General features: G+C 44.1%; 1 protein-coding gene and 1 pseudogene across 1 annotated transcript; one reads left to right on the top strand and one right to left on the bottom strand.

The window, feature by feature from the left end:
* The first annotated feature begins 1,609 nt into the window (after window positions 1-1,609).
* NDUFA12 (NADH:ubiquinone oxidoreductase subunit A12) lies at window positions 1,610-25,878 on the top strand. The gene is made up of 4 exons (XM_004583106.3): window positions 1,610-1,775; window positions 2,550-2,632; window positions 5,402-5,489; window positions 25,600-25,878. Exons 1-4 carry the CDS (start codon window positions 1,690-1,692, stop codon window positions 25,778-25,780), a joined length of 438 nt encoding a protein of 145 aa, XP_004583163.1. The 5' UTR covers window positions 1,610-1,689; the 3' UTR covers window positions 25,781-25,878.
* Window positions 6,651-8,080, bottom strand: LOC105941699 (large ribosomal subunit protein uL29-like; annotated as a pseudogene).
* Window positions 25,879-26,264: the final 386 nt, after the last annotated feature.

The following is a 26,264-nucleotide window of genomic DNA, read 5'->3' as shown; positions in this document are numbered from 1 at the left end:
TGGGCACATTTTCTGAAAGCCTGTTTAGTAGGTAGATAGTCATCAACCCGAGTGATAAAATCCTGAAATCAGGTAACAGCAAGTGTAGAGTTGTGTGAAACAGGAAGATAGTGTCTTTGTTAGTCTGGAAATTGTGCATCACATGGTAAAGTTGAACCTAAACAGATGTACTTGTGCATGAGGAACTTTTATGTATGTGTACCAGAAGACACAAAATTGTTCATGTCAACATCATTAAGAACAAAACAGCAGAGAATACCCAATTGTATATTTGAATGAAAGTGTTACTGAGAGTTGAGCCCACAATTTGAGATGCCACATTCCAAATGGGAGTGTCTGGTTCAAGTTCCAGCAACTGCTTTCAATCCAGTTTCCTGCTCATGGGCCTGTGAGGTCGGAGCTTATGATTTAAGTACTTTGGGACTCACTGTGTGCCTGGGCGGGAGATCCAGAAGAAGCTCCTGACTCCTGGTTTTGATTCAGTTCAGCTCAGGCCACTTGGCCACTTGAGAACTGAACCAGGTGTTTATCTCTCTCTGGTTCTCCTTCTCAATGCAAACCTGCCTTTCCAATAAGAGTCAATAAATCATTTTTTTAAATTTACTTTTATTGGAAAGTCAGATTCTACAGAGAAGGAGAGACAAAAAGATCTCCCATGAACTGTTGAACTATCAAAACTACATGAGCAGGACCCTCGGGGCATGCCTCACATTGGGGGCCTGGGATGGCCTGGAGGCTGGGTGGGGCTTCTCCCTTTTTCTCTCCCCTTACCTCAGATACAGAATGTGTGTGTGTGTGTGTGTGTGTGTGTGTGTGTGTGTGTGTGTAAACAATGGTCTTACCCACTTTCCTGTAACCCTTGACCCTTTGTTCCCTAATCAACTATGTAAGATTATCAAAAGAAAAAAAAAGATCTCCCATCTGCTGGTTCACTCCCCAAGTGGCTGCAATGGTCAGAATAAATCTTTAAAATAATAAAATCATGAAACAGAATAGTTTCCCAAGTGCAAACAGCTTTGCTGGGAGGGTTGGGGCGGGGTGAGGTCTCAGCATTCGCGAAGACTTCTTTTCTTCACGTGATTTGCTGAGAGCTGTGGAAGGTATTCAATCGGAAGCAAATCAGGCTCATACCAACCTTGTGTTTGCTGTTCTTCCTCACTCTCCTATCAACACACTGCTTTCACAAGGATACGTCCCCAAAACGGATGGAAAATAGAATGTAAAGGTTAGTTTACTCTGGTGCAAAAAGTTCTTAAAATTCCTGCATAATCCCATTCTCCACCAATTTTGTACTCAATACCGCGTATACTCAAGTTCAGTGCGCCATGTCCACATGTGGTCACTCTCCAACTCCTTAGTAGTTACCTTGTTTTTAAACATTCCTAGCGCACTGGAAAAGAACATTCCAAACAGTTTGAGCCAATCTCCTCAGCCGCGGAAGTCCTGTCTGGGGAGGCGTGGTCCAGGTGCGCTCTCCACCGCAGGAAGCTCTGGGAGCTGTGGCTTCGGAGGGAACCCCACAGCGCCACCTTCCGAGCTCCGAGGGCCACCGCAGGACTGCCAGCTCTGCGCACGCGCACAGCCTCCTCCACGCCCGGCGTGCGGAGGAACCTTCTCTGCGGCGGAGTCGCCGCTTCCACACGGTGAGATTTGTTCGGGGCACACAGGCGGCGGGGCCGGCCGGACAAGATGGAGCTGGTGCAGGTCCTGAAGCGCGGGCTGCAGCAGGTCGGCGGCCACGGTGGCCTCCGCGGCTACCTCCGAGTCTTCTTCAGGTGGGCGGCGGGAGCCAGGCCCATGGTCTCTGGGGCTGGACTTGCTCTGACTGGTTTCTTGGAAAGGGTCCCCTTCTTGAGTCTCCTCGGAGAAGCGACAGTTCTTGTCAAGGACACATGACCCCAAGTGTCTGTTCCGGACTTCCCTGAGGAGACTTCGCTGAACTTCCCTGAGGTGACCGAAGCCACCCCTAGAGGCAGCTGTGACCCCCAGGGGGAGCGGGGAGGTTCTTGGCTGCGCCCTGTCGAGTAGCTGGCGTTACCGGTCGGTGGGTGACCTTGGGAAAGCTCCGGCCGTCAGCTCCCTTTTAAAACCTTGAAAGAAGTGATCCTCCTGTCCTCTACCGCTCCTGACAGCCATTGCTGCACCAGCCGCAGCCTCCGCACAAACCGGATTGTTGTCCCAGCGTGGACCTAGATGGCCAGCCCCAGTCGCATCTTATTAAGAAGATGTACTGACATTTGCTCCCTCCAGTGTGTCGTGGGGGCTAACTCTGGGAGATCCTGTTTTTACATACATATAGGCACATCCTTGGCCGCGGTCCGCTTTTTCCTGGGCCATCTGGGTGATGCCAGGACAGCCTGCTCAGGGAGTAGCTCTTAACCCGAAAGCTAGAGAACCTGGCAGCCAAGACTACAGGTGCTACGCACCCAGCATCTCATTCTTCCAGTTGACGGTACAGCCTTAGTGTCTGAAATTTGTATTTTCATTTTCATGTGTGTTTTGAACAGCGAGTCCTTCTAAAACACCTCCCTTCTTTTGGGCATCCGCAGGACCAATGACGTGAGAGTTGGTACCTTAGTGGGGGAAGACAAATACGGAAACAAGTACTATGAGGACAACAAGCAGTTTTTTGGTGAGTGCTGTACTTTTTGGCTAATGCATTGGGGGTTTGATTGAGGTGTGTTTTCTGTAATATTCGTTTTTGCAAAGCACTTGGACAAGAATGAAAAACAATAGGAAGTGGACATGCAAATTCACAGAACAAGCCAGTTAAATGCCAGCAAAGGTGTGAAAAGGTGCTCATCCACACCTGTAATTACAAGAATACAATCTGAGAAAACATTGCTATCTCTTTTTCACTTGTCAAATTTCCGACCATTTCCCAATGTGAAGAAAGGCCTAGGAATGGATAGCTTAATCCAGCCCTTGTCAGTGTGCCTGCAAAACCAGCAATAAGATGACCCAAGTGCTCGGACTCTGGATTCTGATGTGGGAGGCCCAGGTGGAGGGGGACCAACACCAGCTAGTACAGGCATTTTGGGGGTAAAACATCCCTGTACCACTGTGTGTGTGTGTCTCTCCTTCTTTCTCTCTGCCACTCTGCCACTTTACAGAAGCAAGCAAAGATGTTACAGGGTCGAGCATTTGGCCTGGCAGTTAAGGTGTCCCTTAGGATGCCCACGTTCGCCATCAGCATCCCTGGCTGTGATCACTCCAGCTCCTTGTTCCAGGTGCCTGCTAATGCAGACTTGGGGAACATTGGTGGTGAAGACTGCAGTGATTGGGTCCTTGCCTCCCACACGGGAGACTAGATTGAGTTTCTGACTTCTGGCTTGTGGATTTGACCTGGCTCAATGTTATGGGCCATGGGAGAACAAACCAGGAAATAGGAGTTCTCTCAGTCTCTCAAAGAGAAGAAAAGTTTAAACTAAAAATAGTACCATCATGAAATTGCTTGTGATTCCTCCCAAGTGTGTAAGTGCTCTAACAATACATTCCTAGAAATGAAATTGCTGAGTCTGAATATGAGCATTTAAAATTTTGAAGAATTGGGCCCAGCACGGTGGCTAGCAATTAAAGTCCTCACCTTGCATGCATTGGGTTCCAGTTCTAATTCTAGCAGCTCCGCTTCTCGTCCAATTCCCTGCTTGTGGCCTGGGAAAGCAGTCGAGGATGGCCCAAAGCCTTGGGACCCTCCACCCGCATGGTAGACCTGGTAGAAGCTCTGGGTTCCTGGCTTGGGATTGGCCAGCTCTGGCCGCTGTGGTTACTTGGGGAGTGAATTATCGGATGGAAGATCTTCCTTTCTGTCTCTCCTCCTCTCTGTATTTCTGACTTTGCAATAAAAGTAAAATAAATCTTTTAAAAAAATTTTTTTAAGAATTGAAAATGCTGGCCCGGCGCAGTGGCCTAGCGCCTGAAGTCCTCGCCTTGAACACCCCGGGATCCCATATGGACGCCGGTTCTAATCCCACCAGCTCCACTTCCCATCCAGCTCCCTGCTTGTGGCCTGGGAAAGCAGTTGAGGACGGCCCAAAGCTTTGGGACCCTGCACCCGTGTGGGAGACCCGGAAGAGGTTCCTGGTTCCTGGCATCGGATCGGCGTGCACCGGCCCGTTGCGGCTCACTTGGGGAGTGAACCATCGGATGGAAGATCTTCCTCTCTGTCTCTCCTCCTCTCTGTATATCTGGCTTTCCAATAATAATAAATCTTAAAAAAAAAAAAAAGAATTGAAAATACTGAGTTTGTTAAAACTCTGATTGTTGTCATGGCTTAATTTATGAAACCTTCTGCCTTCACATTCTCCTGTCCCATAGGATTACAGTTTACATTTAGTTGTCTGCTCTGAAGATTGATTTATCTACAAGAAACAAATTCCAATGAAAATATGTATTCCTTTTAGCAATTATGGTCATGTTTAAATCACGTTAATTATCTGTTGATTATACGTTTACGTAGGAAAACTCTAAGCTAAATACAGATTACCTTTTGCCTGTGTATTTAAAAATCCACTCTAGGAATGGATTCATTATGTTTTGTGAGTAGAGACAATATGGAAATAGTAGAAAGAATTAATATTTATTGTATAGTTATATGCCCAGTGCTGAATGAACTATGCGCATGTGTGTGAAAGTTTCCACAGCAACCCTGAAGTGTTGAAATAATCATCCACTTTTGATAAAGAAACAGACTTACAGAATTTATCTAGCAACTACTAACATAAGTGACAGAGTCCTGATTAGAACCCAGGTCTTTGCCCAAATTCAGGGCCCAATAGAAATAATTCTGTAATAAAAGATTTAAAAAAATAAAAGGAATGATTCTGTAAATAGTGCTGACACCTCAACTGTCCCACAGAAATTTATGAAATAAAGAAGTAGCCACACTGTTTTAATAACAAGCTGTGCTTTGAGTATCATTCAGTTTTAATGTTCACTTGTTCTGTACCCCTTACCAAAAGGGCCCGAGGTGTTTGCTTTGCAATGTTGCTGCAGAAGCTGGGCTGAGGTGTGGTTTCTGCCCTAGTCTCAGGAGGGGCCTTTGGTCTGCTGAGCCTCCGGAGCGCCTGCCAACCCATTGCCCTGCCCCCCTCGCTACCTTGTCTCCAGGGAGCTGCAGGAGTTCTGAGCTGTGGGAACAGCCTACGCCCCACCCGCAGCAAGGACCTGTCCTAGTGTCTGCTGTCCGAACCCTGCCACCGTGCTAGCTGGGCTGTTGGCAAAAGCTTGCCATACATTTGCTCTAGCTTCCCTTTACCAATACACATTTCTTGTATGTGAAAGCACATAAATGTCTTAATAGTAAAAAAGGATTATCTTGGTATTATGCATTTATTCTTTAAGAACAATATTCTTTTCTTGATTTCCTTACATCATACTGAGTGTTGATCTTTCCACCCAGGCCGTCATCGATGGGTTATATATACCACGGAAATGAATGGCAAAAACACATTCTGGGAAGTGGATGGAAGCATGGTGCCTCCTGAATGGTAATCAACTTTCTATTTGTTTTGTGAATATTTGTTTCATTACAGAAACATTTATCAAATGTGTAAATTTTTGAGACAATCATTAGTGGTCTTCAAAGCATCCATCTAGTTAAGGTAGTGGCATAACAAGTTATCCTAAAACTTGATGACATAAAACAGCAGTTATACTCAGCTTCTTATTTTTACTTTTAACTTTCTTAGGCAGAGAAAGGAAGACAGGGTAAACTCCCATCTGCTAGCTTACTTCTCCAGTGCATACAAGCACACTTTGGGGCCAGAGCCAGGAACCAAGAGTTCAGTCCATGTCTCCCAGTGTGTGGCAGGAAGCCAACTGCCTCAGCTGTTAGGTCCAAGAGTGCATTTGAGTGTTGAAATCAGAGGACTGAAGCCGCATATCAAATCCCGGTTCTCCCATGTGGAGTGTCCACCCCTAACTTATCACTTAATTCCCTTTTCCCATGAGTTTCTGAAGTTCCCTCATGTATCTTATAGTTTTTGTGGGCCAGTATCCTAGACGTGGCAAAGCAGTCATAGTCTGCCTTTGCTCCTAGCTGGCTGGGACCCTAGCTAGGGCAGTAGAGTCATCTGGAGACGTGCTCCGTGCAGAGTGGCTGTTGGTGCTGGCTGTGGGCCGGGAGCAAAGTGGGACCTATGGATCTGCTTCCCCTTCTTGTTGTCTGAGCTGCTTCAGGCAAGAGCTCTGAAAGCAAGAGCCAGGCGGAAGCCACACTGCTTGACCTGGCGCAAGCATAGGAATCATGCATATCGCATCTGTAGCCCCTTGGTTGAGGCTAGTAGAGAGCTCTGCCAAGTGTGTAGGGAGAAGGCAGACCCTGTCTTGAGGGAGGTGTGTCAGCATCACTTTCCATGTTGGCATAGACGGTGGTGTGGCTGTCTTGGGAAGAACCTGTTGGCTACAGTGTCATCTCTCAGTAGATAAAGAGAAAGCCAAAGACAACTCTGATCTAGTCATACAAATTAACTTTCAGCAAGTTCCTTAATGTCTTGACCACTTAATTTTCTGTAAAATAAGAGCTGTAAGCTTTCTTAGCTCCCTGAAACCTCTGTGATTTTATAGAATAGGTATATTTTGAAATGAATGTTTTTTAAGATGTATTTATTTGTTTTGTGTGTTTATTGTATTGCTGCCGCTGGCTGGGCTTAGGCCTTGACCACGTACTTGCTCAGCGGGTACAGCCGCTCCTTCCGCTGCTGCTTCTTGGTGTTGAGGTTCTCATGCTTGTTGAAACGGCGGCGGATGGCACGGGTCTTCTTGGGCCGCAGGTCCAGGGGCTTGTACTTCTTGCCCTTGTAGAGCTTCCTGAGGTTTTCTCTCTGGTCTGGTTGATGACTGTGATCACCCGGGTGATGGATTTGCAGACAACCGGATCTTGGGCAACCGGATCGCCACCGGTGACTTTGGCGATGCGTAGCCATGACAGCTCCACTTTGAGGTCAGCCAGTTGCTTCGGTAGCTCCTGCTCCTCTTCATGGAGATCCTGAGCCTGCTTCTCAGAGGGAAAGAGAAAGAGAGAAGGGCCGATCTTGGCAAGTGCCAAGATTTATTTATTTTTTTGGGAAAGGCACACATACAGAGAGGAAAGGCAGAAAGATCTGTCTGCTGCTTCGCTCTCCGAGTGGCCACAATGGCCGGAGCTGAGTCGATCTGAGGCCAAGATCCAGCAGCTTCTTCCTGGTCTGCCACACAGGTGCAGGGTCCCAAGGCTTTGGGACATCCTCTAGTGCTTTCCCAGGCCACAAACAGGGAGCTGGATGGGAAGTGTAGCAGTTGGGACACCAACAAATACCTATATGGGATCCCAGAGCATGCCAGGCGAGGATTTAGCCACTAGGCTATCATACCAGGCCCAAAATGAATTCTTAAGTACTTGTATTTGAGGTTTCAACTTTCATCTGAAATATTTCAGAGCACAATGTTTATATCTGTTTCATAAGTTACAGAGGCAATTTTTGTATGGTTGATATTACAGTTAACTCCTGTAGATCATTTTTACTTGGTCTGGAAAATTGCACCAAGAGACAACCACTTAGAAAAATAGTTGTATCAGGTTGGTTGGCTTGTGACATTTTGTTTTATTTGAGTTTGCTCATCAGCAATAGTTCTGGACTCTGAGTGGAAACTGGGTTATTTTTCTTCGATTCTAAAAACTCACTTGGAAACCCAGGCACAGTAAGTCAGTGAAGTGCAGATTTGAGACACTAGGGTAAGTCATGGGGCTCTGTAGTATGCTGAAACCGTCAAAGAGGTTAACATGATCAACTCTCCCTTGCTGCACCAGGTGAGAACACTACCAGTAGTTTCTAGATCAGTTTTCAAAAGAAGCTAGAAATCCAGAAATCTTTGTGAGAATTGTCTTTCTCGGTATTAGCATATGGAATAAATAAGTTGAATTTTTTAATAGTGATTTTTAAAAAAATAGTGGTTTATTTACCTGAAAGACAGAGTGAGAGATCTTCCACCTGCTGGTTTGATGCACAGATTACTGTAACTGCTGAATGTGGGCAATATCAAAGCTGGGAGCTAACATTCTTACCTGGGTCTCCACATGAGTGACAGGTGGCAAGTTCATAGGCGTCATCCACTGCCACAGGCGCTTGGGGAAGATGCTGGGTTGGAACAGAGTAGGTGAAATTCAAGCATCCTAAGCAACAGCTGAACCTTATCTTGCGCTGTGCCCAGCCCGATAATTGACAATTTAAATACAGCATGTGGCTTACCACAGTTCCCACAGTGATGGAGCTGTTCTATATCTGCTCTATCCAATAAGGTAACCGCTAGCCACATGTCACCTAGAGCACTTCATTGTTACTATTTCTATTAAAAGTGTTTTTGCTGGCAAGCCAGAGGGTGACAGCTAGCACCTGCTAGTTCACTTCTCAATTGCTGGGGCTTGGCTGGGGCTTGGCCAAGGCAGAGCCAGGATCCAGGATCCACTCCAGGGCTTTCCGAAAGGGAGCAGCCACCCAAGCATTTGAGCCGTCATCTGCTGGAATCAGCAGTGGGGCCAGGACTAAAACAACATATTTGTATGATTTTACCTAGCACCAGTTTTCAATCTCTAGTCTGCCACTTGAACTAATTAGAACCATTGACCTCTGCAAGTGAAGTCCTTTGAAGACCAGATAATGAACGATCTCTTTATATAAAGCTCCTTGGTTTTTCCTGTGCATCTCAGGAACTTTCTCTTACTGTGATCCAGGCTTGATTTGGGTTCTTTATAGCAGGAAGTAATATTCTGTGGTTCTGTTAAGATCTGAGCTTAAGAATCAGACCTGTCAACCTTCTTTGGAGGGGCATTCTGTGTTTTTAGAAGGGCTTACTGAGACCTGGGTTCCCATGTAGGATGTAAGCCTTAAGTGCTGAGGTTGCCTTCTGTTGTTTGATCTTTTGAACAATGGAGCCCTTGGAGTTGTAGATGTCCAAGGCATGTGGCTCATCTTGTTCACATACACAGTCTTCAGAACCCGGACTCATGTAGTCCTGGTACTCAGGGACCACCTTATTGGAGCTGGAACTGGAGCTGGAGCTGGAGGGAGGCTGATTTAAAGAATGTGGGGTGAAATGTTTAAAATAATAAGACAGTTTAAAAACCTGGAAATGAAAGTACCCTATTCAGCCAGGCAGGTCCCTTTATGTCGCCTGAGATCATATAGAAAAGAAGCCAAGGGGCCCAGTGCCAGGGCGTAGTAAGCTAAGCCTCCGCCTGTGTAGCACCAGCGTCCCATATGGGCACCAGTTCTATTCTGGCTACTCCATTTCTGATCCAGCTCTCTGCTAATGTCCTTGGTAAGTGCAGCAGAAATTGGAAGATCTCCGTCTCTCCTCCTAACTCTATCTTTCCAAATAAAAATAAAACAAATCTTTATTAAAAAAGGAAAAACCATGAACAGTAGAACATCAAGGGACTCTAGCAGGTGCCTGTGGGTAATTGAGGACACAAGCTCCTGGAGAATGAGTACCTTGGAGACCTTGTTAGTGTGGGAAGCTTAAAGGCTTTTCATATGTCTTTTTTGGACAATTCTTTCTTTTTTTTTTTTTAAAGATTTATTCATTTTATTACAGCCAGATATACACAGAGGACAGATCTTCCGTCCGATGATTCACTCCCCAAGTGAGCCGCAACGGGCTGATGCACGCCGATCCGAAGCCGGGAACCTGGAACCTCCTCTGGGTCTCCCACGCGGGTGCAGGGTCCCAATGCATTGGGCCATCCTCAACTGCTTTCCCAGGCCACAAGCAGGGAGCTGGATGGGAAGTGGAGCTGCCGGGATTAGAACCGGCGCCCATATGGGATCCCGGGGCTTTCAAGGCGAGGACTTTATCCGCTAGGCCACGCCGCCGGGCCCGGACAATTATTTCTTATTTATTTATTTTTTATTATATTTTGACAATCTTTACATAGTTAATTAGGGTAAAAAGGTTCAAGGGCTATAGGAAAGTGGGTAAGACTGTTATTTCCATATTGTTTCCTTCATGTATCTGAGGTAAAGGGGGATATTGAGGGAGAAGCACCACCCAGTTTCCCACCCACCTTTGTATTTATTTTTAAAGCTTTATTTTTATTGAAAGGCAGATTTATGGAGAGGAGAGACAAAGAGCTCCCATCTGTTAGTTCACTCCTCAAACGGCCACAACAGCTGGAGCTGAGCTGATCTGAAGCCAGGAGCCTTTTCCAGGTCTCCCATGTGGGTGCAGGGTCTCAAGGCTTTGGGCTGTCTTCCACTCTTTTCCCAGTCCACAGCAGGGAGCTCGATGGGAAGTGGAGCAACCAGGACATGAACTGGCACCCATGTGGGATCACGGTGCTTGTAGGTGGAGGATTAGCCAGTTGAGCTTTCACACCAGGCCTTTCTCATGTGTTTTTGTGGAGACCAGAGACGGTGAACAAGCTAAGTCATGTTTCTCAGTCCCCACCACCACATACTGCTGTGTGCCGTGTATTGTAGAATTCTAAATCTGTGGAGTCTTCCCTTTAATCCATAAATAAATTTGAAGTCAAATTGATTTGGAGAACTAGATCTTATCGTATATGTAGAATAATGACTTATGGCCGGTATTATGGTATAGCACGTTAAGCTGCCTGTTGAGGTGCCTGCATCACAAATCAGAATGCCGGTTTGAGTTGCTTCTGATCCAGCTCTGTGCTAATGTACCCAGGAAGGCTATAGAGGATAACCCAAGTGACTGCGCCCTGCCATGTCTGTGGGAGACCAGGTTGGAGAGCCTGGCCTGGCCCTACCAGTTGTGACTATTTGGGAAATGAAACAGCAGTTATAAAATATTTCTCATTCTTGAACCTGGTGCGGTAGCCTAGTGGCTTAAGTCCTCACATTGCACACACCAGGATCCCTTTTAGGCACCAATTCGTATCCCAGCTGCTCCACTATGGTGTCTTCCAGATTTCTCCTTCGTAATTTGTTAGCATTTTGTGGGAAGACATGTTGCTTGTATACCCATAGCATTGTTCAAGTTGCTCAACTAATTTTTAGTTTAATCATTGTCTGTCAGCTGATGGACGGATGGTCTGATATGCAAACATGTATGAATACTACTCAGCCATAAAATACGGTAGGAACTTGTCATTTGTAACAACATAATGGAACTGGAGGCCATTATGTTACGTGGGATAAGCCAAGCATAGGAAGGCAAGTACCACATGATATCACTCATATATGGGATCTTTAAAAAGCTGATCCTGCTGCCTGCAATACTGGCCTCCCATAGGAATGCCAGATCAAGATGCAAGTGCTCCACTTTTGATCCAGCTGCCTGTTAGTGGCCTGAGAAGAGCAACAGAAGGTGATCCAAGTGCTGAGTCTTTAGGAGCTTAGTGGGGGACCTGGAAGAGGCTCCTGGCTCCCAGCCTGGCCCAGTTGCAGCCAGTGTGGACGTTTTGGGAGTGAACCAATAGATGAAAGATCCGTCTTTGTCTCTCCCTCACTTTCTGGAACTCTGACTCAAAGAAGTTAATTCTCTTTTTAAAAAAAAGGTTGATCTCATAGGAGGTTGAGGTATGATGGTAGTTATAGGAGCTAGAGAATTGGAGAGAGGAAGAGATGGGAAGCATTGATTATCAGTAGGGATAAAAAGTTCAGTAGAGTAACTTTTGGTAATGTAAATTTCTTTTAAAAAGGCTAATAAAAGAAAGAACTTCAAAAGTGTATGCAGAGAGGGTCTTCAAATAATTAATGGAAGATGTATCCTATAAAATAACTACATATGGATGTGACTTCAATTTTTTGCACCATAATAAACCTGTGTTTTCATTCTGTTTTCCATGAATTTTTTGGAATACCCACATACTTTGAGATGCTTGGTAGACAGCCATTAAAACGCTGGTCTGCAGGTTAGAACACACATTGGTGCTGAAAATACGACTGTGGTGTGATAACTACCCAGAATAGTGTACAATTTTAGTGCATAAATTAAGGGTTAAGAAAATATGCCCTTCATTTAACTGCTTTGCTCTGTTGCCCTGGAAACCAGATAAAATGCTGTCAATCACATTGCTAGGTAGAAATAAACTCCACTTGTGAACTGTGTCTGAATGAAGAGGTTCTGTCAATCCCGCTGTTGGCTATGTTTTGGTTTCCCTGGTGCTGCTGCTCAGAACTGGCATGTCTCTTGTGGAAACATCACCTGTGGTGCTGTTATCCAGGTGTTGGCTTGATGGAGCATGAAGCTTTGAAATGAGAGCAGCTCCTGTACCTGTGTGAGGCAGCTCTCATCTCCCTTGAGCCTGTGCCATGTCGCAGGGAAAACGCCCGGCTGAGCTGTCACCTGTACGAACAGCTGCAGAGCCTCCCGGTGAGAGGAGCGTCCGGTGCTGTCTATCTGGTGGGGGACTGTGGTTCCTGTCCCCTCTCCTCTGGGTCAGCTACCAAGTATGACCTGGGATGGTCTTAGGCGTCTGTTCAGTAGCTGCCTAATCTCACATAGGATTGATTTCCCTCAGGAGCATGAGTGCTTATGATACAAACAGGAAATAATATTTAGTAAGCGTCTCCATCTCTTTTAATGCACACTAGTCTTACAGGGAAACGAGTTCATTCTCTCCATCTCCTCCTGAGATCTTGACTTCCTTAAAGCTGCTAGTACCTGTACGGCTGCTAGGTCCTCCCACAGGTACACACATATATGTGGTGATACAGACATTGGGATGCGCAGTGGAGCTCCCTTGAAAATAATAAACTTCCTTTTTAGAACCTGGCACACCACTCTCACAGGCCAGGAGCAGTTCCTGGGAAGGGCTTAGGCGGTGAGATGCATGTAGCCTTTGCTCCCTTCGACCTTATAATACTACAATACCATGCTATAACTTAGGGTCCTTGTTTTTCCTGGTGCCTTCATTTTTTCCTAGCTACATTTTATTCTTTTATGGGACCAATAATGAGGTTTTAGCATTTATATTTATTTGATTGAATAGAATATTCTGAAGCTATTTAATTAGATAATAAGTATGATTTTTTAAAGATTTTATTTATTTTTATTGGAAAGGCAGATATACAGAGAGGAGGAGAGACAGACAGGAAGATCATCTGTCCGCTGAGTCACTCCCCAAGTGGCCGCAATAGCCAAAGCTGAGTGGATCCGAAGCCAGGAACCAGGAGATTCTTCCAGGTCTTCCTTGTGGGTACAGGGTCCCAAGGCTTTGGGCCATCCTCTGCTGCTTTCCCAGGCCACAAGCAGGGAGCTGGATGGGAAGTGGGGCCGCTAGGACATGAATTGGTGCCCTTATGGGATCCTGACACGTGCAAGGGTAAGGTGAGGAGGACTTTAGCCACTAGGCTACCATGCCGGGCCCAGCAAGTATAATTTTATACAATTTCAATTGCCATCAGTTTTATCTTTAAATAATTGTTCATCTGTAAGGTTAGAGTGAGGCTCAAAATTGTTTATTCTCATTGTTGTGGTAGTTAGTTTTTACAAAGAGTTAGTGAATGAAAAACCAAGTAAGTAATTAGCACCTGAAACCTGACAAGTTAAAAATTCATTATGTAGAAAAACAGAAGATTTAGGCTATTTGAAACATGAAAGTGCAAAATTATTGTTTCTGATTATATCAGGATAAATAAATATTTACTCTTTGTGATTTGAAGTATTGGAACCTGGAATTTCTTTGAACCAAGTCATTATAAAAAATGACTAGCTTGGGTTTTCCTTTACTGCGTATATACTCTGTTTTACCACTTGGTGGCACCTTCTGTTCATGTGTCAGTAATACATCTTAACACAGCCTTCTTCCTTCGGTGGAATACACTAGTCTCTTGTAGATTCACTTTGCTTGTAAAATTAATTTTACTTAAGTTATTCACTAGTATGGTCTTTGCAAAACAGTAGTGTATGATAGTTTATTTTCTACGAAGTAATTTTGTCTTAGAAGGCTGAAGTGAAATTAAGTGTTTTTTCTCCTATAAGATATTTAGAAAGCTTAATGTCATTAGCTTGTTTTTCAGTTGGCATGATGTGTTCTAAAAGCTTTCCTAGAGAAATAGGGTGGGTGGATTGTGTGGAGGTGATACAGAGGATCCGAGGGTTGTGGATGGGGTTGGGACTTTAGTGATTAGTACCCAGGTGGTGAGACTGTCCATAGAGATGGAGGACCATGAGAAGAGTAGGTTGCATGGGGGAATGAAGGCTGGGATTCAAAGCTTGTCTTGGAACACAGTAAGTTTTTGATATCTGTTGGCACTGAAGGTGAATAAATACGCTGGGTAAGCAGCTGAATGTATGAGTGCAAAGCTCAGGGCCAGAGTTCAGGCATCGAGAGGAGGAAGAAGGCTGCTGAGGCAGGAGGAGAAGGAAGCGAGGTTAGCATCTCAATAAAGGAAAAGTGCTGGTGTCCACCATCCCAGTCGCTAAGCAGTTGGGTTAGAGAATGGCAGGGACCTGTCCATGCAATTGGCAGGATAAAATTTTGCATCTATATCTTGAAAAGATATAGAAATATCGTAAATGGGGCCAGTGTGATGGCTCAACTGGCTAATCCTCAACCTGCAAGGGCTGGCATCCCATACAGGCACCAGTTTGTGTCCCAGCTGCTCTGTTTCCGATCCAGCTCCCTGCTTATGGTTGGGAAAGCTGTGGAGGATGACACCTGCCCTTACAGACATTTTGGGAGTGTCCACTGTCAACATTTGCCATCCAAGATGTTTCCAAAACTTCATGCAAAATTTGCATTCTCTTTTAATTCTATTTCTCCTCTAGTCCTTTTAAGACATTTTTTGTAGTTGTTGTATTCATATCATACTCAGGGTTTTTTTTTTTGCCTCAATGTTATAAGCTCTTCCACATGATATGAAAACAAGCATGATAACATAAAAAAATTCTCTGATTATCGGGAAGGATGGGAGTTATTTTAAAAATCAAGAAAAATATGAAGCAGAAACTAGAGTAAACTAACTTCTTGGCCTAGAAACAAGCACTGTTAACATCCCATTCACTGAGGCTGTAAATATTTGAAAGTCTGCTTTTAAGTAGAGGAATATGTATTTTTTTTCTTTTAAGATTGTTTATTTGTTTGGCAGGCAGAGTAGTAAGGAGAGGGAGAGACATCTTCTGTGTGCTGGTTCACTTCCCAATGCCCATAGCAACAAGGGCTGGACCAGGCTGAGGCCGAGACCTGGGAACACCATCACATCTCCCACATGGTTGGCGAGGGCCCAAAGCTGCTGCCTTCCAGGGACCATTAGCATGAAACTAGAGTGGAAATGGACTAACCCAGACTGTCCAAAAAACTGAATGGTAGGATACAGGCATTGTAATCTGTGGCTTAATGTACTGTGCCACAACACCCACCCCAAGAAGGAATGTTTTTAAGGATCACTTTTTAGAGAACAGATTGCAGTCTATTAGTCACGCCCTTTTTAGAAGAAAGCTGTGATGACAACTCACAGTGTACATATGCATATGTTCTGACACAACATGCATGACATTGTGTGGCTTGCTTCCTTTTCCTGTCACTTAAAATATCAAACTTTTTCACTAGCTCACTGAATCTTCTGCCATTTTGAGTCTTTTGTCAGACTTTTTTTAATATTTTGGTGATTTTTTTTGAAGATTAATTTATTTGAGAGGCATAGTAAATGAGAAAGAAGGAGAAAGAGACCTCCCACCTGTTGTGTCACTTCCGGTCAGGCCAAAGCCAGGAGCCCAGAGCCTCCCATGTAGGTGACAGGAACTCAGGTACTGGAGCATCATCTGCTGTCCCCAGGTGCACTGGAGTTGGAACCAGCACTCTGAAATGGGACACAGGCAAGGCAAGCAGCAGCTTTACCTCCTGTATCACAGTGGGCACATCCTGAGGAGTTTTTGTATGTAGGAAAGATTAATGGCAATTTGGGGTTTAAAATTAAAAAGCTTATTTATTATAGCTGTGAATATTAAAACCTCATTCTTTAGCCTTGAGGTTCAATTCATAAATAGGGTAACAAGATTATTAAATTGAATATTTTTTGCATGAAAATGAAAAACATTTCCTCATATTCTTTGATGAATGTTTGATAAGCTCTAGTGGGAAGGATTAAATTCTTCTAAATAAATCCATTTGCAAATTAATTAATTGTATTCCTCTAAGCAATTTAAATTATATTTACAAATTTAATAAACTTTTAAAAAATAATTTCCATGCACAGTGAACAGGTAGACTGCTAAACCTGTCAAACAAAGTGGCCTTCAGTACTTAAATGATTCTTATTCATTCAAGCTGGAAAGTTAAGGTTATCCTCTATTCTTTTTCCTCTAACATCCAGCAAGTTCTTCCTGCTTTCCTTCCTCACTGTGCCCCTCATCTGATCACTAAGTCTGTGGCTATTACCCTAATCCAAGCCACAGTTATCTCTTGCCTGGACTTGTACAGCCACCTCCTAGCTGATCTGATTACACTCTCACAGTACACTAGTACTCCCTACATGCTGGTGATCAGAGTGATTCTTGGAAAGTGTAAATGAGATTGTGTCTAACCTCTACTCAGTGACTTCCCATTATAGAGAGGGTCAAATCTCCCTGGTCTGCACACCATTCGGAGGCTCAGTCTCACAGCCCGAGCGCAGCATCCCAAGTGGGCATGGATCAGAGTCCAAACTGTGCCACTTCCAATCCAGTTTCTTGCTTATGGCCTGGGAAGGTAGCAGAAGATGGCTCAAGTCTTTATAGGAGAGCTGGTAGCTCTGGGCTTCAGATTGACCCAGTCCGGCCATAGTAGCCACTTGGGATGTTTCTTTTCTTTATAACCTTTGTGTGTTCATTATAAGCAGAAACAAAGATTGTTTTGATTTTAAAATTTTATTAATTTTTATTTATCTAAAAAGCAGATTTTACAGAGGAAAAGGGAGAGATAGAGAAGGTCTTCCTTCCGCTGGTTCACCCCCTCAGATGGCCACAACAGCCAGAGCTCAGCTGATCTGAAACTGGGAGCCAGGAGCTCCTTCCTGGCCACCCACGTGGGTGCAGGGTCCCAAGGCATTGGGCCATCCTTGACTGCTCTCCCAGGCCACAGGCAGGGACCTGGATGGGAAGTGGAGCAGGCAGCACTACAGGGCTGAGGATTAGCTTGCTGTGCCAATGCACCGGCCTCAAGATTGTTTTACTGTTAAAATTCTGTTTGTTTGAAATGTTTCACTTGCTGGTATGTGCTTGCTTTACTTAAGATCGATGTGGGCATTTTATAAAGATTAATTATTGGAAAATCCCTTACCTGGGTGTGTAAGCAAACTTTATATTACTCTGAATGAACAAAAGCTGCTCTTGATTCCAGTTCTTAGAATAAATATTTATTGTGTTCACAGGTTATCAAAGCTGTGGTACTTGAAAGAAATAGTCATATTTTGAGGTTTCTAGATGAAAAAGCATTTGAACCTTTTTGATGTAAACTTTGGGGAATGATGTTGCATTGTGGAGTAGCAAAAAATTCTTTAAGGTAAATAAAAGTGAATACTTTAGAGGAATGGTTTTTGTTGGTTTTTTTTGTTTTTGTTTTTGTTTAATGATGGCTTAAGTAGAGTGAAGTAAATAGTAGACAGAACCTTTTTGACTGTATCCAGATAAATGGCATAATTTGTGCAGGGTTTGTAGACTATTTCCAGAATTGGATTGAATTATAAGAAATTTTTTTAGCACACTATTTCCTTAACAAAGTAGTACACATGCATTAGGTAAAATAAGTAAAATTGTTATATCCAATATGCATGTTTTATGAGTTTCTGATACCTCTTAGCAAATTGCCCTCTAGAGATGTGGTAGAAATACACATTTCTGGGATTTGCTTATGAGTTGGTATTGTTTGTCTAATTTTCTGTTGGATGCTTGACATTATCTTTCTGATATGTAATGGTGGGGGAATCTTTTAGAATATTGCAAAATGTTCTTTTTGCCTTTGATGTTAGTGGTCTTTTAGACTCTACTGGGCATGAATATCATTATGTCTTACCCTGTATGTATTCAGCTGTGTTGTCTCTGAGCATTAATCTGCACAGAATCTATTGGATATATGACTTCAGAAATTTAACTTGATTTTTTTAAACTATCCTAGCATAATTGGCTGAAAAATTATTAACTCTCCCCATAGATCTGAAATGTTAAGCTTGCCTTATGTATACTTTGGTATATTTGAATTATTTTTATACTAGTCTTTTTTTTGTTTGATGATGGCAATTTTAAACTATTTTTGATAATGTTTGCATAGTTGAGAAGGATGCATGCCCATGTGGACCACTGGTTGTGGTGGGAAGTGTTGATGCATAGGGGACAGTGCCTGAGACTATTGCTCCCAATTTTTTTTTCTTGTGTCTGGGGGAAAGGTTAGGGGTGGGGGAAGAACAGGTCAAGCTGCACCCAGCATCCTAATAGTATCAGTAACCAGAAGTGGGGAATGACCACCCAGTGTCATCCCAGGGTCCCTGATGTGGAGCGTATTCCAGAGGTTCTGTTGAAGTGGTTTCAATAGTTCTGAACTGCTGTTGATTTTGTTGCCCCAAGGATGAGGAAATCCTTCCAAGACCCATTGGCTGACATAGTCCACCGTAAGTCTCTATTCGCTCAGATACTTGCTGTCAACGCTTTGCTGGGAGAATTGTCCAATTTATTCTGCCCTCCATACTTTGCTATGGTACTAAATGTCCTCTGCAGGCCCTAATGAACTGTCATATCCTCTGTGTGCACCTTGGCGTGCCGTCTGCCACACCGTCTTCAGCAGCTGAGGAGATCCAGTTCTGACACATGCACTCCATAGTCAGGCTCAGATCCTGGGATTTTCCCCATGGTTGGAGTTCTGAGTTCAGCGGTTCAGTTGCAGGATGTAGGAGGGCTCCCTTGCCTGAAGTGACCTCTTACACAAACCAATGGATGCTACAGCTCATCCCAACCCTGCATTAGCACACATTTAACCCTCACACCAGCAGGAACTGCAACCCAGTCAGAGCAACCCTCACCAAACCTGACCCTAGCCTGGTTCCTGTGCATGATGGTGTGTGCAGCAGACTGGTCCAGTCTGTCCAGCATTCCATTTGGCTCTTGTACACACCAATAGGTGCAGCAGCCTAGCTCAGTCCAACCCACACCTACGCTGGTAGGTACTAATGCCTGTTCAGCCAGGTCCACCCCCAGCCCTGAATCTCATGTTCACTGGTGGGAGCTGCAGCCCATCAGAAGGGTGCCTACTGTTTCCCTAACAGACCTAGTGCCAGCCCCAGATCTTATACTTTCCAGGTGGTTCTGCAGTCTAGTTTGACAGGACCTGTTCCCATTCCCAGCATTTGCCAACTGATGCTGTGGCAAAGCCCAACCAACCTGCACTTCATGCATGCACCAGCGGAAATATAGACCGTCTCAATAGTTTGTTTGAGACTTTGATTTAATATCTGGTTATGCCAGCCCTCCTGATTGTTCTGGGTTTCCCGAGTTTCTTGGATAGATTTCCAACTGAATTGTATTATCAGGCTCAGTGAAATCCCACTGGGATTTTGGATCAAATTGTATTTGATTCCGTAGTAGTTCCCAAGCTAACAGGATTTGAGTTACCCATCTTGTGTTGAACCATGTTTTATTTTTATACTTGTTGACTTCATTATTCCCATCTTGTGGTTAGTTGAATTTGGTAGATGATATTAAAACAGTTATGATTTAATATCTTCATTTCCAGTTACTTCTTGAGAATTTTTATCTTATTTGAAAGAGATAACTGGGTCTCCCATGTGCTGATTTGTTCTCCAAATTGCTTTAATAACAAGGGCTGGGCTAAGGATCCAGGTCTGTCATGGGAGTGACAGGTTCCCAGTGACTTGAGCCCTGGGTTGCTGCCTTCTGAAGTGTACATTTCCAGGAAGTTGGAATCAGGAGCAGAGCTAAGGCATCCTAGTGGTGTGTTAACGGCTATACCAAATGTCTAAGTATTTTGATATATTTGAATATTGATTTTTTTAAAGATTTATTTATTTTTCTTGGAAAGTCAGATTTACAGAGAGAAGGAGAAACAGAGGAAAGATCTTCCATCCACTGATTCACTCCTCAAGTGGCCGCAATGGCCAAGACTGAACCTATCTGAAGCCAGGAGCCAGGAGCTTCTTTCGGGTCTCCTTCATGGGTGCAGGGTCCAAGGCTTTGAGCCATCCTCTGCTGCTTTTCCAGGCCACAAGCAGGGAGTTGGAAGGGAAGTAGAGCAGCTGGAATACAAACCAGTGCTCATATGGGATCCTAGCATGTGCAAGGCAAGAACTTTAGCCACCAGGCTACTGTACCAGGCCCTGAATATTGATTTTTTTTCCAAAAAATGTAATGTGTTTTCATTATACATAGATTTGCATTTGTAATTTTCCCTTTCTACTAGTTTTGTTATGTACAGTCTTACTGACTTTATTAAGTTGAATTTTATTAGACTTTGTCCCTAAAAATAAAACAGAGCTATGAAATTGAAGCAGTTCTAATGCTAATACAACAGAAATTTCTAGACAATGTTTATGAGCACACTATCATCTTTCGTTACAATGAGAATAACCCAGCTCGGCAGTGGTTCCTCATCCCTGGATACTGGGACGTGTGGAAAGTCCTGAGTGTGTTCCCCCTTTGCTTCTCCCCATACCCCAGGAACAACAAGAAGAAATAACAAATTTGGAAGCAATGAATTCACCCAATTTTCCCTAAACCTCAATCCTTCCCACTCTGATCAACCGTGTAATCATTTAAAAAAAAAAAAAATTATTTGAAGAAAGAATAACCTAGCTAAAAATATGTTTTAGAAAAACAAAGGCTCTTCAGAAAGTTCATGGAAGATGTGTTTTCTGAAAAAAAAAGTGTATGTTTTCATTTAATTTCCAAGAACTTTTTTTTTTTTTTATTGTTAATTATTTTGCATTATGTGACAGTTTCATAGGCTCTGGGAATCCCCCCCTCCCTCCCCTCCCCTCCCTCCCTCCCCTCCCCTCCCTCCCTCCCCTCCCCTCCCTCCCCCTCCCCTCCCCCCAGTGGATTCCTCCACCTTGATGCAGTATTACAGTTCAAATTCAATCAAGATTCTTTCATTGCAAACATATACCAAGCATAGAGTCCAGCTACTTATTGTCCAGATGGGTTGAACAGTTTCTTGGGGAGACCTTTTCTGGTCTGAAGTTTGAGCTGGCAGAATATCATCGCAGTCAATTAAGAGTCCCAATATAACATCAACAGCAATTTGCAATGTTATGGAATTGACATGGTTTTGAGTAACCAGTGTATTAAAAAGAAAAAAAAAAGGAAAACAAGTCCTAGCCACCACCTATGATTAGCTCATTGACATTTCAATTTTAGTTCATATACAGGACCGGCTGCTCTATACCTTAAAATGGCCATAAGGCACCATTCAGCTGTTTTGTGTCCATTTCATCTTAGTATTTAGCCAGTTGTTGTGTTGAAGTAAAACTTTGCTGATCTTGGCAGATTTTAGGATAATCCAGACTGGCTTGTAACTCTAACAAGATATATGTCAACATTTTAGGTGCAGAACATTTTTTTTTTGGGGGGGGGGGGGTGCAGGAAAATCCTCAACACCATGGTGAGGAGTAACTAATCTTTGTGACCCACCCAACGAGGCATGAGCCAATCCATGCCAGCTCTTTCCTGTCAGATTTCAAGTTCTACTTTCTGTTGTTTATTTATTTTAGGTTTTGTTTTTTTTTTTTTTAGTTTGTATGATTGTTTGTTTGCTGTGAGGGGTTTTCGAAGCGATCCCGATGGTCATTGCGAGGGAGGGGGGGTCCAGAGGTGGAGCCAGGCTCGGACCAGAGAAAGCTCTCCTCCCTGGTCCCGAAGGACGTTTATTATTTTTCTGTTTCTGCAGACCACTCAGGGCTTCTGGTTGTCTTTCTGATGACGTTGGTTTCTGCACGGTAGTGTTTGGACTTCTTCCATCCCCTGTGGAAGCTCCGGTTGGGGGTGGGTGACCTCAGAGTACTCGGCCTCCGAGGGCATCCAATTCCCTGTGGCCTCCTTGGCAGTTGGGATATAGTCCTTGTTGCTCGTATTAATAGTTTGTGGTGAAGGTCTGGGAGTCTTCATGGTTGGGATCCAAGCTTCCTCCTTACCACCTGCTCCACTCTGGAGTGCTCCCCTGCTCCACGCACAGGACCTCCTGTTAAGAGGTTGTCAGGATCGCACCCGATTCCCCCCTCATGCATTGGTATAGTAGTTTTAGTGTTGTTTAGTGCCGCTTTGAGTCTGTTATCTATGAATTACCAGATTTGATCTTGATAGGCTATATTGTACTTTTTTCTCACTCTTTTTGTGGTCCTGAAAGATTTCCCTGCACTCCCCCCCATTACAGGTTAACATAGCGTATTGAGGGTATAGTAGGTTTTACAGTTTTTCGATGTAGATCTTAAGTATTCTGACATTAATTGTTGGTTTATAGATTATATCGCGTTATCTTATTGCATTGGATACAGGTTATAAGAGATTGCACTAATATTACAATATACAGGTACTATTTTCCAAGTTGTTCTCTTTTCATCTCAGATTAAGGCAAACATGTGGTATTTAACCTTTTGGGATTGGTTCATTTCTCTTAGCATGATGGATTCCAGTCGGGCCCATTTGTCCACAAAGAACTGCATTTCGTTTTTTTTAATAGCTGAGTAGTATTCCATGGAGTAGATGAACCATAGCTTTCTTAGCCAGTCTTCCGCTGATTTTTCCAAGAACTTTTTAAAGCACCTTGTGTAAGCCCTTAGTGTGGAGATCTAAAAGGTCTAGTTTCTTTGTCTTTTATTTAATAATGGTAATAAGAAGAGTTCTGTTTGTTTAGCAGACTCTAAGCATCGTCTTGTTTCTTACAGTTCTTTATAAACTGCCGTAACGGGAGTTTGGAGTGTGTTGATCCACTCCCTGACTCTTGTCTGTAGCCTTGCTGAGGTACGCATGCTCAGATTTTTTATTGTGATAAAAATAATCTTTGAATGTTTTCTACTTCTCAGGAACTCTTCATTTACCTAAGCAAGGATAAATAAGGTTTGCGATTAGGTCCTTAATTACCATTTTAGCCTTCAGGAGTCCCAGGTTCCAACAGCAGTTCTTTGGTTTTGTTTTTGTTTTGTTTTCAGTTCTTTTTGGGAGTAAGGGGAAGAGAGGGGAACACTCCTTGCTGTCAACCTACACCTGCACCTAGGAAGAGAGGACAGTCATTTAATGACACCTTAGAGACCCAACATGGGGAACGATGTTCTGAGAGTGTTACTTGAGTGGTTTGATAGTTCTGAGACATCATCTGCTTTATTGCAATGGGATTGAGAGTTTCCAAGGTCAGACCACATATATTGTGATTTTTCACTGTGGTCAGGGATTGTGTCCAGCAGTCTAGTTGGGATGTGCCCCAAGAAACCTTGCCTGGGGTGACCTCAGACTTGCCTTGTGTGTGGACCAACCAGCATACATAACGGTAGATAACAGCTGCCTGTCAGTTCAGCCCCCAGCTCCATCTCTCCCAAGAACCAATGGGTACTCTGGCCTAGCCCAACCCAGCCGTCACATGCCTGGTCTTCATGTACACCAGCAGGTGCCACGGCCTAGTCTGGCAATCCCCAATAACCCTCATTAGGCACAGCCCTTGCCCTGGTTTTTGCATGTGCCAGCATATGCTACTGCCTAGCCCAATCTGCCCCACATCTCACATGGCTCTTGTGTGCACCAGTAGGTGCTGCTGCCTTGACCAGCCTGGCCTGCCTCCACCCCTGGCTCTAATGTTCACCAATAGGAGCTGCAGGCCAGGAGGAGAGTGCCCACAATTTCCCTACTAGACCCACTCCCAGCTCTGGATCTTGTGCCTGCCAGGCAGTCAGTACTGTGGTCCAGCTTGTCATGATTTGCACCCAGTCCCAGCACTTGATAGCAGTTCTTTAGATGAAATTTTGTTTTGGTTGCTTAAGCTGACTCCACAAGGCAAAAGTTACACATATTTGCTATGTTCTAGGCTTACAAGCAGTCGCTTAGCAAGTGGCAGCCTTGGATTTGACAGGCAGTCTCTCTGAGTGCTTCCTGGAGTCTGCTGCAGTGCTGTCGGCTCAGGATGGGTAGTGCTGCTCATTGCCAGGCCACATCTGTCCTGTAGCTTGCACTAGTCTTCAGAAGAAGACATCCTCAGATCAGAGGGCTTCTTCTCTGCTGGTCAGCAGATCATGTTGTACGTCTCTTTAAATACAAATGTGTTTTATCTCTGTTAGTGGTTTTAGCCAGTTATCTAACTGTAGCTACCAATTTCTGCAGCAAATATTTTTTACATAGAGTTGTACGTTTTTGTCATTAACTTTGGTTTTACGTACTCCACCAAAACCCCCCTCCTCTTGCTCTTGTCTCTGCCACTGGCTAGTCCTCCCTACCTATCCCCCTTGTTTCTCTTGGAGCTGTGATTCTATGACTGTCCCCTCCTTCCCTTTTCCCATGGAGTCATCACTGTCTTTGAACTCCTTGTCTTTTGGAATTTAGGCCGACCTCTGTCAGCTCTGTCTTTCCCACATGAAGCTCTCAGCTTAACATCTTGCTTGGTTCTGTTCTGTCGCGTGGTCGTTAGCAGCATCACAGTCTCTTCCCTTTCTGTGCCATGTACCCGGCTTTTGGGTAAGCTATCACCCCTCACATCAGATACCCTTTGAGATGAATTGCCAAGCACTTAGAACCTAAATGCTGTGACCTGGGGCTGTGATGTAACATTTTTAGTATAGCAGATTGTGTGTTCCGCAGTGTTCAGCTCCAGGCCAAGTCTGAGATACCTGCAGATTTTCTTCTCAGCAGGAGCTTCATGGTCTCAAGTCATGAGCCAGGGCTGCTGAGCATACTGAAAATCCAGCTCATCCTCTAACCCAACAGTAAGATATTTCACTGAAGCTGCTGTGCATTTTTATGTCTAAAATTAAGATGCCTAGGGATTCATGCTATGGCACAGTGGGTTAAGCTGTGACCTGCAGCACTGGCATCCCATGTGAGCATGTTTTGAGTCCTGAACTGCTGTGCTTCTAGTCTGGCTCCCTGCTAATGGCCTAGGAAAATAACTGAAGATGACCCAAGTCCCTGGGCCCCTACACCCAAGTGGGAGGAAGCTCCTGGCTCCTGGCTTTGGCCTGCCCCAGCACCAGTCATTGCAGTGACTTGGAGAATGAAATAGCAGATGAAAGAACTCTGTCTCTCCTTCTCCTTGTAACTCTGCCTTTCAAATAAACAAACAAGCCTTTAAAAAAATTAAGATACCTCTTATAGCTAACAGTATTTCATAATTCAACAGCAGTGCTTTTTTTTCTTCCTCTGAGGAACATAGCACAGTGACATACCTGAAAATGGCTGGTGTCTTGGCCTTGATCAAACAGTGATGGCAACAGCAGTGGTTATCATTTGTTGAATACCTACTACACACAAGACTTTTTCTAGGTACTTGTGCATCACAGTATCTCAGTTAATCCTTATAACCATTCCTAGGAAATAATGATGTTGAGATGAAAAACCACTCAGCTGGTAAGTGGTGGCATTGGGTTTAAACCCCAGCAGCAGATGGCTCCAGAGCTGCCCTGGACCTCCTCCCACCTCCACCACTACACTATGTGGCTTCTTTTTAACTGCTTCATCTCCTCCCTCTTTAAGGCATCGTTGGCTTCACTGCATGACCGATGATCCTCCAACAACAAAACCACCCACTGCCCGGAAATTCATTTGGACAAACCATAAATTCAACGTGAGTGGCACGCCTGAACAGTACGTACCTTATTCTACCACCAGAAAGAAGATCCAGGAGTGGGTCCCACCTTCAACGCCTTACAAGTAACAACCATGAAACCCTGTTTCACTCTGTAAAATATGAGGCTTTTCATGTAGTTGCACCTTTACTGTTTATCATTAATGATTAAAATTGCTTACCCAATTTCTTGTGAGTGATGTCGTGTGTGCCTTTTTGTCCTTTGTTGTTCACCTGTTGTAGGGAACGCACATTTACAAATACAGGGAACTGAGGTGGACTTTGGCCATGTGGCTACCTGCTTCAGTTGTCCCATTTTCTGGAAACAACCCCTCGGGTAACATCTGTGTCCTGCCGTTGTACCTCAGTGCTGCAGCTAGTTGATGGGAAAGACCGAAACACACCGAGCCATGCAGAGTTTACAACTTGAGACACAGAGGCTGAGAGCTGTCAGAACTGGGAAGCTCTCAAAGTTTTCAGAGATTTTGTGTTTCCTGAGTTTTGGTTGTTTAATAGTTTAATCTGTGAGGTAACTCAGCTTCTGTTCAGATTCACTCTCACTTCTTTAAGCTGA

The sequence above is a fragment of the Ochotona princeps genome, chromosome 15, assembly GCF_030435755.1.
Source record: "Ochotona princeps isolate mOchPri1 chromosome 15, mOchPri1.hap1, whole genome shotgun sequence".
Taxonomy (NCBI): Eukaryota; Metazoa; Chordata; class Mammalia; order Lagomorpha; family Ochotonidae; genus Ochotona; species Ochotona princeps.
Note: the sequence above shows the minus strand (reverse complement) of the source record. Positions and strands in the feature narration are given on the sequence as shown.